At 30.3% G+C, this 16,375-nt stretch overlaps 1 protein-coding gene across 9 annotated transcripts in view; it reads right to left on the bottom strand.

The window, feature by feature from the left end:
* The window catches only part of LOC105214212 (muscle-specific protein 300 kDa), a 178,799-nt gene that overhangs the window by 76,597 nt on the left and 85,827 nt on the right, over positions 1-16,375 (bottom strand). For all 9 annotated transcript variants that reach the window (XM_054228214.1, XM_029041591.2, XM_029041595.2 and 6 more), the window contains one exon: positions 10,332-10,483. In XM_054228214.1, the coding sequence (XP_054084189.1) occupies positions 10,332-10,483 (152 nt within the window). The remainder of the gene's footprint in view (positions 1-10,331; positions 10,484-16,375) is intronic.

The raw sequence follows: 16,375 nt of genomic DNA, 5'->3' as shown, positions 1-16,375 counted from the left end.
TTTGCTTTTTTCTCAATTTTTTTCCTTTTCTCTTTTTCTTTCATTTTTTTGCATTTTTGTTTTGTTTCAGCATTTTTCTATTATTTATTCGTTAATTTTACCAGCTCCACAGTCAAGTGTTTAGCATATTTTTTGCACATTTTTGGCAAACTATTTGCACAATATAATTGATTTGTTCACTATGTAGCCAGTCTCAGCAAATTTATTGTAATTTTTTTTTTTAATGTTATAGCAAGCGCTACTCACATACATATATATTACTCATATTGCATTAAATACAGCTGTGTGCAATTAATATTTCTTGCTCTCCAGCTGTTTTCGTACAACAGCATTTGCAATGAACACACATTTGATAAGCTATCCAATGTCTAACCGGCATATGTACATATATAAAAAGCCGGCTGTAAAGTCCATTAAGCACATTTTCTGGCCTTCTATGTATGTCTGTGTGTGTGTATGTATTTCTCGTAAATTTCATTTCTTTTTTTCTTTGGTTAACTTGACAACGCGATAACGACCGGCAACAAATACTCATATATAAACTGGCAAAACTTGTCTACCATGAATGAATGCGTGGTGGAGAGTAAGCAAGTGTGGTGAGTTTCTTTTTTTTTTCTAAAGAGTGAAATGTCAATGGAAGAGTAACAAAAGTGATGAGAGAAAGAGAGAGAGTGTGAGAGGGAGTAAAAGGCAGTGTTTCATACAAATTTGAATTCAAGAAATCTCTCGCTTGAACTTTTAGAAAATCTGCTGGCTATGAACTCAACTTTTACTAGTCTAAAATATATTTTAAATCCAAAATTAATAAATTTGTGATATTAAACAACTTTAAACTTGATCAGTTATACGAAAGTGAGAGACAATATATATATCAAAAGTAACAGCAATTTTTAGTTCTTCGTGCTTTTAGGTATATATTTTAAGATCCTCTCTTTTCGCTTTAATATTTCAGCTCTGTTTCTATGAGCTATTTCTCGCAAATTCATTAGAAAAAATGTTTTATATCAACCTTAAATTCCTTACACCAGAATTTCTGCTTATCTCTTCCGGCTTTCTATAAAATTTTATGAACCAGATAACTCTCTAGCGTAAAACGTCAGACACCTGCTAATAAAAAATGCTCTTAAATTGGTGTTAAACTATGTAGGAAGGGATTGAAGATCACTCCGATGCTTCTCTACTTATTATAACAAATTTTAATCGATCTCTCTCACTCTATCTATCTCTCTCATCCTCTTATAGCTGAACGGTGTAGTACGTGCTTTCAATATTTGAACAATACATTATCAGATAGCTTTAAGCAAAAGATATACATATGTATCGACACTCTTTATGATTCGCATTTCAAGTTGATAATTACACTCCCCAAACAATCGTCTCAAGTGAACTTGGTATGTTTGCAAATCGTATTTCAATTAAGCAAATTCACAGGTGACGCACAAACTTGAAAAAAAGATATTCAATTTAAAGTCGAAAGGTATTCAAAATCAGACAAGAGAAGCATATAAACAAGCGACACACGCTCGTGAAAGCCGACAAATTCGCATTGTATTAACGTTTGTTTTACTACATTCTGTTTTTCTACTTCTCGTCTGCATAAAAATTCACAGCAAAAACAACAGACCACAAAACACAATGACAACAAAATAAATATTAATAAATTTATAATTACGCGATTACCTCATTGCAGTCATACGGCAGACGGACAGACAAGCAGCTAGCTGCTATTCATACAGTCATTTCGTATTTAATTGCTGCGCGTTAAATTTATGTCAAAAATTTCGTTTTTGTTTTTCAACTTTATTTGGACAAACGATATTTTGGGTATATACGAGTATGAAATCGATGAAAAAGGCAGCAAATCACCCAACAAAAGTGTGGATAAAAGTGATAAATAACAGTGTAAAATGAAAGTGACAACATCAAAATAAACAAACAAACGAGCTGCCGACGACGCACGTCCGTTAAAAAGTGTCGGAACTGTAATTGTGCGATTTTGGGGGCTTACGTGCCGCGCCGTAAATGTCATCAAAGCGCTGGCAGCCGGCACCTAATTTCAAGTGAGAATGCAGTCACATGCATACAAAAGCAAATGAGATCAAGTGCAGAAATATATATGTGTGTGTGAATGCATCCGTCGTGTTTCCAGCCGTCGACCGTCAAACGCTGGTCGCGCGTACGCCGCCAAACGTTTTTAGTCGAATTTCACTTTGGCGCACTCGCTCTTTAGCCGGCGACCTGATTTCCGAATTTTCCGTCTTGCTTTTAAAATAGCACGCGCAACAACTTGTAGCACACATTTTTTTATGTGTTTTAACAAATTCCTTTCTACAAGCACAAGTACAAACATACATACATACTGCAGACTAGCTCATTAGTGCCATTCGGTCACCAAAAGCGGTTGTCATTTGCGTTGTCGCCGGCAGCTGGCATGCGTTCAAGCAAAAAAAAAGCAGCAAAGTTAAGGCATCTAATTTCGTTTTATTTACTTTTTTCTCTTGAATTCTTGCGGACGAAGCAATATCTTATTTATCGCACGCAAAGTTTTGTATATCGCCGATGAAGTCATTTATTTGTTTATCATTTATTGCTGTTGATTTTTTTTATTTTTTTTTTGCTGTTCATTTATTCTCTTCCTGTTTTGTCAGTTGAGTGCTAAACTGATGTGTTTACATTTTTTATTGCAAATATCTATTTGATTTTTATTTATTTATTTTTTTTTTTTTGTGGTGAATTGTTTTTATTTTTTTATTAATTTTTTTATTAGTTTTCTCATTTTATATTTTCTTTATTTGTTTTTTTTTTTCATATTTTTTATTAATTTTCTATACTTTTTATTCTTTATTTGTTATTCTTTTTTCAAATTTTTTTTATTAATTTTCTTATTTTTTATTGGTTATTATTTTTTGTTTTCTTTTCATTAATTTTTTTTTGTGCTAATTTTCTAAATTTTTTATTTTTTTTATCTATTACAACTACAACTTAACTTCCGCCGTTTTCCAATAGATGTCTCTAGGGTCAAGCACTGGACGATTAAATCGATTAAATCGTTTTATATCGACCTGGGACATTTGTGTCAACATTAACCTAACAAAATATTTGTAGAGATCTGTTTGCATCCCAAACTTATTCTCAAAACTGAAAATGTCACTTTTTGAGCCGAATTCTCGACATTTGCACGGAATACCCATGTTGCCAGAAATATGGTCAAAAGTAGTAGCTAGCGACGGCCAATATTTTGACTAACATTTTTGTAACCGTTTTTATACAAAAAAAACCTTAAATTTACAAAAAAAAAACGGCGGAAGCAAAGTTGTTGACCTAATAGTGTTAGTTTTTTTTATTTTTAAATTTATAATTATTTTTATATAATTTATTTATTTTTTTATATTCTTTTTCTTCAAAGAAATTACTTTTAATTTTTATTTATTTTTTTTATTTTTCTTTATTTGTCATTACTTAATTTTTCATTATATATTTTTTTTTTGTTGTTATTATATTATTTTCCACATTGTTTATTTATGCAGTAATTATATTTGCATTTACTTAATTTCGCTTGTCTACTCTAACTCTCGGTGGATGACATAATTTGTGTGCGCATTTTTATTTAAAATAAATATTTTGTTGTTATTGTATTGTTTTTTTTTTTGTGCTATTGTTAGCAATTTCAGCACTCACACACATGTCGCACTTGCAATCTTCTGGCATTTGCGAAATTCTTGCGATACTATTTGCTTCTAGTATGCATGAAAATTGTGTGTGCTTTTTTGGTAATAAATTGAAAATGACGCCACACTTTACACTTTTGCTAACAATGAAGCGTAGAAAATCAACCTTGAATAACTGTTTAATGACAATTTAATATTACTTGCTTGATTTTTTTCTAGTTATCAACTGCGATTTATAAGCGCATGCGATTGTTATGGAGCATATTTTCTTGGAGTAAAGAGCTTCTGGATTAGGTTAGGTATAGATATGACTCAGGAGACCATAAAGAGTTCATATATCAACATTTATTATACTTCGAGATTATCTCATGCGATATTTACATAGTTTTTCCCATGCAACTCTGGTATTACCGAGTAGTTTTGTTCTAGATTTCGTCCAGATTTGTGTAGGTCCAATCTACGAGTTAAGTCTATGTAATGCTAGAATCACTTGTAGCAAAGTTTTTTGTTTTTTATAAAGAATATTCAAGAACATGTCAAGATCGAGACCAAATCCATTAGTCTAGAAGCCTAGAATAATTGTTACGAAACCCAGATCAACATAAAACCCATAAGTCTAGAGTTCCAGAATAACTGCTACTGATTCCTGAACCAGGTTCTCAATAGTCAATTTAAACACTAAACTGAAAGGTGTATGTATCTATGAATCTTTGTTGACTAAGTTGGGTATCTATAGGGTTCGTCTAGACCGAAGCAGCAACAGGTGACAGAGCTTTTGGTGTTTTATAGAGTGAACATAAGAACATATCAAGATCAAGATCCAATCTACAAATCTATGTTTTCAAAATTATTTCTACGGATTCCTAACTATATTTATCAAAAGACACTTTAAACAGGAAAACTTAAAGATGAGTATGAATTTTGGATATTTATGCTGAGTATCGACAGGGGTCGTCTGAACCGAAATAAAAAGTGTATCAAGATTAAAATCAAATCTGTGAGTCTCTGTTCCCAGAATAAGTGATCCCTAAGCGAACTTCTCAAGAGTAAACTTCAACTACTAAGGTGATTATATACAGGGTTCTTCTCAACCGTAGTAACGTCGAGTGTTTTAATCTGTTAGCTGAATTTTATCATTATTTTACCTCAATTCTCATGCTTTCAAATCAATAACCAGTTCTCTTTTGTACGATTATGTAAATAGTTAGCTATTTATTTGCTTTTTCTCAAGTCTATTGTTTGCACGAGTATTATTATTATTGTATTTATACAATAATATAAAACAACAAAAAAAGTTAAAAATTCATCAATCATTTAATCACAGTCCACATTTTATCACAAGAATTCACGCAAAAATCACATACTACTTCATCATTTATTTATAGGAAATAAAAAGAATATTTAATGAATGAGTATAAAATCGAATGCTATTAAAATATTAATGGGTATCCCCACGCTGATAAGATAGTCAGACGTTAAAATTTGTTTTTTTTTTATTTCTTTTTATTTAATTTTTTTATTTTTTATTTTTTTTATTATCATATTATACATAGGTATGTATATATGGATGAGTTTGTATATATTTTCCGTGACTGTGTGTAGCCAATTCGAAGGTAATGCCGCTCACTTCGTATGCAGAACTAACTACTTCGTGTTGGCATGCCGCGGAATTTTTCAACAAATACGCGATTACAAGCTACAGAATTTATTGCATATTTGATTTTATCAATTATTAAGCGCCTATTTAAACAATTGCCGGTTCAAGGAATTGTGCTCATGGTGTGCGAATATTCGCAAAGTAGTGCAATTACTATAAATAAATTGTGCTATAATTGTAAATTGTTTATGCTCTGAATTTTCAAGTAAAATGTATGATTAATCATATTTGAATAAAATATACAACAAGTAAATATAATAGTACAAACATACATAAATAACGCAATTACTATTGCATTAGCTGGAGAAGCCACAGAATTTGCATAGAGAAATTCTATTGTATGTGTTTCACATTTGAAAAGTGTATTTCCTTGAGCACCGTACTTGAAAAGTTAAGAATTTTATATAAATTAGAGCATAACTATAAACCAGTCTTCAAGTTAGAATTTAGTATTGGAAGAAATTGAATTTTCGTTTGCCATAAATATATTATTATACATCAAATTAAATATTATACTTAGACTTTTATTTATTATAAGTAAAATAAATATTTTTAAAATTTATAGTTTTTATTCTTCAAATTTTGAGATCTTCTCATTTCAAGCTCATGTGATCTAATGCCATCAAAACTCATGCGCTTCATTTAAGCTTCATTTGTATTACTCATACTTGAAAGCCTGTTGAATATGCTAATTTACTGAAAAATTATGCAAAGCACACACGCGATCGAATGTATTTTAACAAAATAAATTAATGAATTTAACAGTATTATAAATTAAACAATTTTTCGGTTTATTCACGCTGGCATATTGAGGAGAGGGAGAGACCACAGTGAGCGAGTCAAATCACGGAAACATATTTTTCAGCTACTTTATACGCGTAATAATTAATAGTAAATTTATATCAATTTTCGAATGCAACAATTTAGAGACAGAGTCAATATTTCAGCTACAAAAATACTAAAGAAAAAACAAAAAAAAATAAATAAATTGTGCTTCAATAAAAAAAAAACAAACAAACGGAAGCAACTCTCATTGCTTTGAGTTTTAAGAGATGACAGCATACATTAATATTTCTTTTCTCAGAATCACACATACAAAAATATGTATTGCACGTAATTTAATAGCAACAACAACAACAAAAAAAAACAAAATTTTGAGATAAACCAAATTTGACAGGGTTGCGTGTGGCGCACACGTACAAGCAATGTGAGATCACTCAATAAATGAAAGCATGTTTTTAAAAGCAAAACAAAAAACAATTGAAGAACGCAGTTTGCTTAGGGACTTAAAGAAAAAATAAGAAGAAAAAGTGAAAAAAAAATTTCAAAAAACATTCAAAAAAATTTTTACAAAATTTAAAAAATATTAAAAACAAATTTAAAATATTTAAAAAATATTCAAAAAAATCACAAAAAAAAATTTAAAAAATATTCAAAAAAAAAATAAAAAAAAATTAAAAATAAAATTTAAAAAATATTAAAAAAAAAATAAAAAATATTCAAAAAAATCAAAAAAAAATTTAAAAAAAATTTAAAAAATATTCAAAAAAAAATCAAAATAAAATTTAAAAAATATTAAAAAAATCAAAAAAAAAAATTACAAAAGTTTAAAAAATATTAAAAAAAAAATTAAAAAAATTTAAAAAATATTCAAAATAAATTAAAAAAATTTAAAAAATATTCAAAAAAGAAATTCAAAATAAAATTTAAAAAATTAAAAAAAAAATCAAAAAAAATTAAAAGAAAAATAGAAATTCATTGAGAATTATGAATGTTCACACATTTGTGTAACAAAAAAAAAAACACTCGCACACCAAAAATAGAAAGCAATTTGTCTGCCATTAAAACCACACTAATATGTCGAAAAATGTGCGCAAACACACGAAAATCTCCAGCACAAAACAACAACAACAACAATAGGCACTCACATAGAATGCCATCCATTACTTTACAGCTGTCAACAGGCAGCTCAAATAAATCTTAAAAGACTTCAATGCCTACCATTTGTTTGTTGTGTATTTTTTTCGGACAACAGAAAGAAAAAATAAATAAACAAACAAAAATATATTTGAAAAACAAAAAAAAAATAATATTTTCGTATTTTAAATGTCCTTCATTGCTTTGTTAAACTTTTGTATTTTCAATACATCAACAGCAACAACGCAACAATGTTGCGGCTGTGGTGAGTTTTGCGCAACACATGAACAAATGTCGACAACAAAAATGTGTTTTATCGTAAAACGATATGAACAGGAAACGGAAATGAGCAGCTTTCAAGTTAAAGCTTAAGAGCGGAACAAAAATTGAGAGCAGTACAGAAAGTGAGCGCAATGAAGTGTTGAAAAAGCTTTCATGCTCACAGCGCTGACATGTTGCAGCGCAACATATGTTGATATAGAATGTTGCTAAGTTCAATTGTGATTTCCTGAAAACTATATTATACAGTTATTTATGCAATTTATTTTTAGCGCACCATGCATGACGTCACAACGCAAATATTCACAGTGGTCAACGCATAGATATATATATTTTCCTATTGTTTACATTACGCTGAGTATAAGTATAACTGAATTTCTTCTGTTCTTGTGATTTGCAAAATTTCACGTGATTTGCGAACATTTGCTAGCATTTGTTTCACACAGTTCTAGCGCCGTCACTATAAATAACTGTGCATAATGAAATAACTGCAAATTTTCGCGCTGACAAGTCGAATTCACAGGCGCTCGACTACAAAGCGGAGAAGAATGTGGGAACGCAGAGCGCATTGACAGCAGGAATGATATTTAAATGTTAATAAAATAAATAAATCGAATTATCGTTATCAGTCTAGAGAGATAATTGAATGACTGCATGAGCTGAAACACTAACTAGGTGGGTAATTAAGCGAAAGACACACATACATTTTTGGTATGGGGATATGTCGTTGTGAATGTTGATAGTTCAAATTTCTTTGCTGATTTGGATTTTTTGTTTTTGTAATTTTGTCTGTGCGATTTTTGTTGTATTTTTGCTTCAATATACTTTATTTAGTTTTTTTTTTAGCGGAGTCGTAGCGCCAACAAGACCGCAAACTGTGCAAAATATCTATAAAAAAGCTGTCATTTCAATTGTGTTAATAGCTGACACACAATAATTGGTAATAAGATAATGATAATTACTGCTTTTAGCGGCACAATTTTTTTATATGTTTTTTTGTTGTTAACCATATGAGAATATGTGAGTTGTAGGAAATGACATGTGCTTTTTATGGTGTTGTTGTAAAATGCTGACGTCGAAGTTTGTATCATTCATGGGAATTAGTTTGAGCATACAACAACAAATTTAAAATTGTCTTTACCTCACTCAGAATGATACTTGCTTCTGTGAGGAAGCTTCTCAGAATGTAAATGGATACATTGAAACTGGCAATAACTGTAAAGCTGTCATGCAATAGCAATGTAATTGAAGCTTAAGCTATAAGGCAGATTTTTGAAGGAGATTTTCTTTACACTTTTTATCTCACTTTCAAAGATTAATTTCATTATTTGGCTTGAGACTTGCCCGAAGACAACCCACCGTGACTTTACTCAAATCATATTTAAGCTTTAGAGAGCTGTTTTTCGAATTATGTTCCACTGAAATTCTTGAAACAGCACTATTCCAACCAATCTGCTTAAGAAATTACGCTGGCACTCCAGCATTACTTATCTCTTCGCAATTAACCTAATAAAACCAACAGCTATCCGGAAGTTACACAGAACATGTTAATCATCACATAGCAAATAAAAAAAAAAACAAAAGTACTTAATTTCATCTACTCCCCTACTCCGCCTCAATTTGTCTGCAGCTGTGTACAATTAATGCAATTTGTGTGTCGCCTTGAAAACCCCCGATAAAGGTGCTGAATGAAACCAGCGATGAACGCTTGAAAGCGCACAGACAGCCAGGCGGGCATATCACCTAACAAAACCGCAAACAAAATCTCTAATTGTAATTAAGAACGAGAGCGAAGATGGGTGCGAGGGAGTGAGGAGAGCAAGAGCGAGAGTTACAGATCTAACCGCATTTGTGGCCTTGTCGCCACTAACGCCACCGATAGACAAAACAGTTAGTATCACATAACTCGCATTATCAGGTGTAGACATCAAACAAAGCTGTGGCATTTCTTCAAATATCCGTTGCATGCTTTTGGAGACACTTTGGTAGCGATTACACGTCTTAACTGTAGTTGTTATGCAACTTGAGTGCGTGCAGTCTTTTGAGCGTGAAACTTGTAGACTCTTACTATAGAAATACCGCAAATGTTTTGGTTTCTATTACGTTACGTGTACTTGTGTGCTTCATAACATACCGCAACAGGTTGGTTGCAGAGCCTGGCCCTAAATCGTTGACGCACAACAAAAGAGGCACTGTCAATTTGTAAAAGATAAAATCAGAAAAAAGTAATTGCCGTTAGGTGTGTGAATCTTCATTATATAGCGCCTAGTGAGGCAACCGAGAGTAGGCCCCAAGAGTAGGCACATGGTGGGTGTATCCAGCAATCAGACTATTAGTGAGATGAAACACGGGTTCTCACGACGTACACTTCATACGTTCCATTTTGTTTATAATACAAAGGAAATTTTATATTTCTGCCATCTAAATTAGCTCAGTACACATTTCCGTTCTCAGATTAATTTAAGAATTCTCAGAATTTTACTGTTTTCAGAGTATATAAGAGCACAAACTGCGTTGTAATTGAGGTCTATGTAAAAAAAGGGTACTTTTAGTCCCTACCAAATCACAAGCACACCCGGACTAACTCCGAAAAAGCTTCTGGGAGTGCGAAGATTAGAAATTTTCGGATTTTTCCAAGCGTGTTTTTCAAATTCGTATTACAATTCGATTACAGAATTGGCGTAAATATTTGAAGCAAATTAATTCAAAATCAATCTAAAATTTTTTGGAAAAATCATGTATTGAGATTTTGAGTTCTAAAAAATTGTCCGTCACATTTAAGTAAAAAAAAATATATTTCTTGTACTCACTTTGTTTGCTGCTGTACTAAGTTATCCACTTTGGCCTGTAGGGCCTGCGATGTGGGTTGGTGAACTTCCCCAAGGAATGTGACGATTGATTTTGAGAGCGCCTCAATCTCTTTATGTGATGATTTAAGTTCTTCAGATTCGGCGAGTATTTCCTGAAAGCGAATTAAAAAATGATAAAAGTAAAAAATATGCTTATTGAAAAACTTTAGTAAAGCAATGGTAATATAGGGTATATAAGATACACTCTATCTAGTTATATATCGCTCCTGTTTTTTAGGACATACATAATTATTAATAATAAGTGGTTAATTACAAAATCATCAGAAGCTTAGATAGCATAATTGTGATTGGGTTCGAGATTCAATTTGATAACTTCGAATTTCTATTATCTTCATCTTTCAAAATTGGATATAATAAATATTTCTATTCAAGCCGAGTAACAAATCTCAGGTTTCAGTTTGGTTCAACAATATTCTTCATTAATTCAAAATAAAATCGTTCTAAGTCAATGGAAGCCATTTTGAAGCAATTTAAATCAGAAATAGATAACTTAGAACACCTGTCTTCAACAAATACTTGACTAGACTTTTAAAATTATCTCTAAATCATGCTAATCGAATCGCGCTTGAGAAGAATCTTTATATTAATTCTCAAGTATATGCTAAATGTGTGACTAATGGCGTAAGAAATTGACTTTTGATTCGCAAATGTCTACTAAATTGAAGATACATATTTTATATATATATTTTGCATCGACTTGATATACGAATACAACTCTCTGCTGGAAGATGCCTTCAAATATTTATAAATTACATGAAAAATTACTACAGAATATTAATAAAATACATGAAAAATTACTACAGAATCTATCGACGACAACCCCTGCATCGATTCTTCAATTGGTTGTTCAATTAAAAATATTTATTATATCAACGCTGCTAAATCTATTATTTATGACAATTAATAAACTTGAAACTATTAATATCACGAATTGCATAATAATAATTAAAAATAATTTTCAATAAAAAAATATTAAATTAACAAACTCATTATAAATTCTATATATACTCGGTATTGCCAAATTTCACTCCATTTTCACATTTTTAGCTGATCAACCTCGTTTTACATGTCTACTTTTGCTTTCATTAATTAATTAAACATTTTTTTGCGCTTTTTGGTAATTGAAATTGAAATTTATCGTAATGGTTGTGTCAGTATTACGTGTGCTGCGTGACTATGCCATAGATCAGTGGATATATGTATACTATAGTATATACATATAGCTATACATAGCAACAATTTCTCATTGAGCGCTTATTAAAATGAATTTATAATTTTACAACAACTCTAAATGATCATGCAAATGGTGAAACACTTGTTCAGAGTCATGTTCTCATATATTTATGTTATATACTGGATGTAAATGGCTTTTACATGTGTTTTATATGTACATATGTATGTACTCATTAGCAACCGAAAAGCAGAAATTGAAATGAGAAATTCTTTGGTGGGGCACGTCATGCATATGTCTCAAGAACTCGCCATTGAACGCTGTGACACATCTAAGGCAGCAACATTTACATATAAATATATGCATAACGGCACGTAAAGATGTAGGTTCACATATATGTAGACAGATGTTTCATACTTATAAGGTGTGGAATGAGTGTCAACGACATTGTAATAGATTTGATTGACACTAAAAGCAAAAATAGACTGAAGTATTGCACAAGTTTGTGAAATTCAAAAAAAGAAAAAAAATATTCAATTCAATTTTAGAATTTTTTAAATTTATTAGCGCTTATTTAACAATCAATTCTTTTTTAATTAAATTGATTTTCTAAATACCAATTAAAAACAGGTTTTGTATCTCATACTTCACTTATACCATTTTCGTATTTTCGAAATCTCATCAGAGTGAAAAATAAATGAAATGCAAATTTATGCAAAAACGTAAATCGTGTAAATTAGTAAACTTTTGAAAAAACAAACGGTCTCATAGTGCACGCTATTCAACATCGTAATTAACTGCCATTCATAATTATACCGTTTTTTAACACATAACAACAGCAGCTATTAATAAAATAAAAAAATAACAAAAATGCTAAAATGATTAAGAATTCTGCGAACGCCCGCAAACAGGCATAAACCAGATAATGTACAGCCTGTATCGAAGTTGCTTTTTGAAAAAAAAAAGAATTAAGAAAATTGAGAAAAAAGTTCATAACTGATAAATGTTAATCTTCATTTAAATTGGAAGGCCATTCGCTTCCGTCAACCGGCAAGCAAGCAAAGGCAGTTAAGTGATAGCCACGCATGTACATAAAATATGCGAATATAAAGATATCTATATTAATATATATAGATATATATCTACTAAATAAAATACATACGAGATAATGTGTACAACGGAGTTGGTTTAATGAAAATGAACAACAACAAAGTATATCGAAATCTGGCAAATTTGTATGAATTTGTTCAACAATTTAAAATATTATATTACAAAGCGTTTAAATTTTTTGAATTTACTATAAGCTAATACGAGTATAAACAATATTATTTATCATAAAATTGTTGAAGATAGGTCGAGTATATAATTTTATTGCTTTGTACAGCTTTTACTCGCCAAACATTGAACGGTGACGCAATGAACAAGTAACTGGTATAAAAAATTAAACTGGTATAATCAAAACTGAAATAGAATACGAATCAGCTACTATAATTTTTATTATTTACCGTCAATTCAACTTGAAAAAGAGCAAATCGAAGAAGCAACTGGTATAAATTTAATATACTGGCATAAAATATAGATATATCTATTATAAAGTAATTATAATTTTATGGTTGTCTTTTGATTGTTAAACAGTGTGCGCTAACTAATCGAACAAGCAACTGGTATAAAATAATTAAACTGGTATAAACAAAATTAAATAGAATAAAAATGAGCTAAAATAGTTAATTTTATTTATCGAACAGCCAACTGGTATAAATAAAATTAAACTGGTATAATAAAAATTAAATAGTTTAAAAATTAAAATTAATAGATTAGACGCTGACGAATCGAACAAACAACTGGTATAAAATAAGTAAACTGGTATAATCAAAATTAAATAGAATAAAAATGATAACCATATAACTTTATTTAACGTCAATTCAACTTGAAAAAAACAGCCAATCGAAAAAATAACTGGTATAAATTCAACGAACTGGCATAAAATAGTGACAGATCTGTTTAAATTGTTTCTCGCATTGTCTATTGTTTTTAATCGTCAAAAATTGCACGCCGATGACTCGAACAAGCAACTGGTATAAATAAGATTAAACTGGTATAATAAAAAATGAAATAGTTTAAGTAGCATTTATACCAGTATAAGTTGAAATCAACTGGAGTACACTGTATGTAATATTAATATTGCAATTATTTTTGCAAGAGAGCAGAGTTCAGCACAAATTTAACAAAAGAATTTAAATTTGGTATGATGCCATACTAAGCATCACATCAACTTTGTCTATTACAGCATTAGGTTATTAAAAAATTACTAGAAATAAGTACCCATAATTTAATTGATAAATGGGAAGCTTAAAATAAACGACCCAGTCGAAATTAAATGAAAGCTAGGTATGTACATATCTGGTATAATTATAGGCAAATATGTAAAATGAATTGTAATCGGTAATTATCATCAACGATAATGTACAATAGCCGGCAGTCAACTACAAACTACTCAATGGCGTTTGTGTAAACAAAAACAAATATTACAAATATAAATTTAACATGCCCTATTCATACATAGTCTATAACGAGATATTTGAAAAGAAAAATCTAGTAAAAATAGGAAGTAAACAAGCGTCAAAGATAAAATGGAAAACACTATAAAAAAATATGAAAAAACACTTAACAAAATTTATGACTGTAGTTGTTGAATACCTGAATGGCTGAGTGTGTCGTCATTTTTTCAATGTTTTGTATTTTTTACATATGCTTTTGCCTTGTCTTTCTGCGATATTTAAATTGACTTAAGGCATACGCTTGGCTAAACTATTAACTGGTTTTAGTTCTAATGAATTTTAATGAAATTGAAAGTAAAAAATAGAAAAAAAAAATAAAAAATAAAAATGAATTTGAGCGCTCAAAGCTGTTGTGACTCGGAAACAAATATTTGTTCCCAGTAGAATAACAAAGTTGGATGTTTTTTTTTTCTTCTTCTAGTAAATATATAATATCTTGACTTGTTTGCATATTAACTTAAGAGATTAATTATACATATTACTTAGCTTGCGGCTAAGCTATCTAGTTTGCTGAGGCGTGGTATTTTTTCGTTAAACTGCTTTTAGTTGTTGGTTACTGATTTGTTATATATATGCTTCAATTTGTTAATTAGTACCTTGCTTATTGCCTATATTAACCCTTCGCGGCATATTAGCATATTTTTTGAAAGTCACATGAAGACTTCAAAGAATATATTGCTTGTAGAGTCTACTATTAGAAGTAAAACAGAAAAATAATTTTAGATCATCTAAAATTCAACATAAGAATTTGCGGCATGCATTTCTTCTAACCAGTCAAGAGTGGTTGACTATTATACTATGCATTTCAATACCCAGCACAGTTTGTATACATATATGTATGTATGTATGTCTGTTTGTATAACTTGACTAAAGTATGCGCACTTAATTGACATTGTCCATGAACTTGATTTTCAACGTACGTTTACCATAAACGTTTACAAATATGCAAGCGTATACATAGTATATTTAACCACAGCCCCTTTTATAAAATCACCGGCCTAGCTGGCATGCCGAGCTAAGCTGAGCGTCGGCGACAAGTGTCGCGTGCTCTCCGCGGCTAAATTCGCATGCGGTTTAGGTTTGGGGAGCTTTAGTTCGAATAAACACATCTGAAATATGAAACAGACACACATACAAATATAAATATATATATATATATTTATATGTAAATATAATTTTGTGTTTATATATACATTGTTGTAAGTCAAGTATATCAGTATATACCTATATGAATTTGTATGAAAAATTGCTGGAATTTAATGTTGACATTAACTCTAAAAACGGCAAAAATTACACTAACAAAACACAAAAATATTTTTTTGCTTAAAAAAAGAAAAAAAAAATTGTTGATTCTAATTTTATTTTATTCTCTTTCGTCATATTTTGTTTGTCATTTTTCGTGTGTTTTTCTTTATGGCGCTTTGCAACAAGTTTGATAGAAAAAAACCCTGTTTATTGCTATGCCGAACCGAGCCGAGCTTAAGCTGCTACTCAAACATATTATATATACACACATACAAATACATATATATCAACACACATATATATAAGCAGCCTTACGTCACAATTTAAATATAAATTTGATTAGAGCGACGAATTCCATTTACGCTGCTGAAAATGAATTCTACTAAGCCACTGAGCACGTTAAGCAGATGGCGGGTTTTGAATACACAAACATACATACATACATACATTGTTGTTATGGTCATTTTTTTGGGTTTTTTATATCTTATAGTTCAACTCAGGCTTTTTAGCTAGACCGCCACTTTACAGTTTACAGATATACATGTGTATATATAGACTATATGAATTTGAGTATGTATGATGTATTTGTGTGCCTTCAACCTCGTTTTCCCTTTTCCAGCTCATTCATTCTATGGCAATTACAACTATTACTGTGTGTATTTATACTTTTTATTCCATATGCCCCGCTAAATAGGTCAAATTGTCATAGTTTTCGAAGTAAAATCGAAAATAGCCAGTCGACCCATCTTATCTACTGGTTCACTTTTTTTAATTGCTTCAAGGCAGATTAAAACTATAAATCTACATTCATGCTCAATTAGCATAGTTGATTACTAGAATGCTAAATTACAACAAAATAAGTGTCAATAATTTATTATTGAGGTAGTACAAGAATTTTTTTGAAACGTTGGTTTACATGTATGTATATTAGTATTTATAAGGAAGTTCTAGATATATTTAGTCAAAAGAGTGAATAATTTAAAAGGCGATCTAACATATCATCGTTAGAA

The sequence above is a fragment of the Zeugodacus cucurbitae genome, chromosome 3 (assembly GCF_028554725.1).
Source record: "Zeugodacus cucurbitae isolate PBARC_wt_2022May chromosome 3, idZeuCucr1.2, whole genome shotgun sequence".
NCBI lineage: Eukaryota > Metazoa > Arthropoda > Insecta > Diptera > Tephritidae > Zeugodacus > Zeugodacus cucurbitae.
Note: the sequence above shows the minus strand (reverse complement) of the source record. Positions and strands in the feature narration are given on the sequence as shown.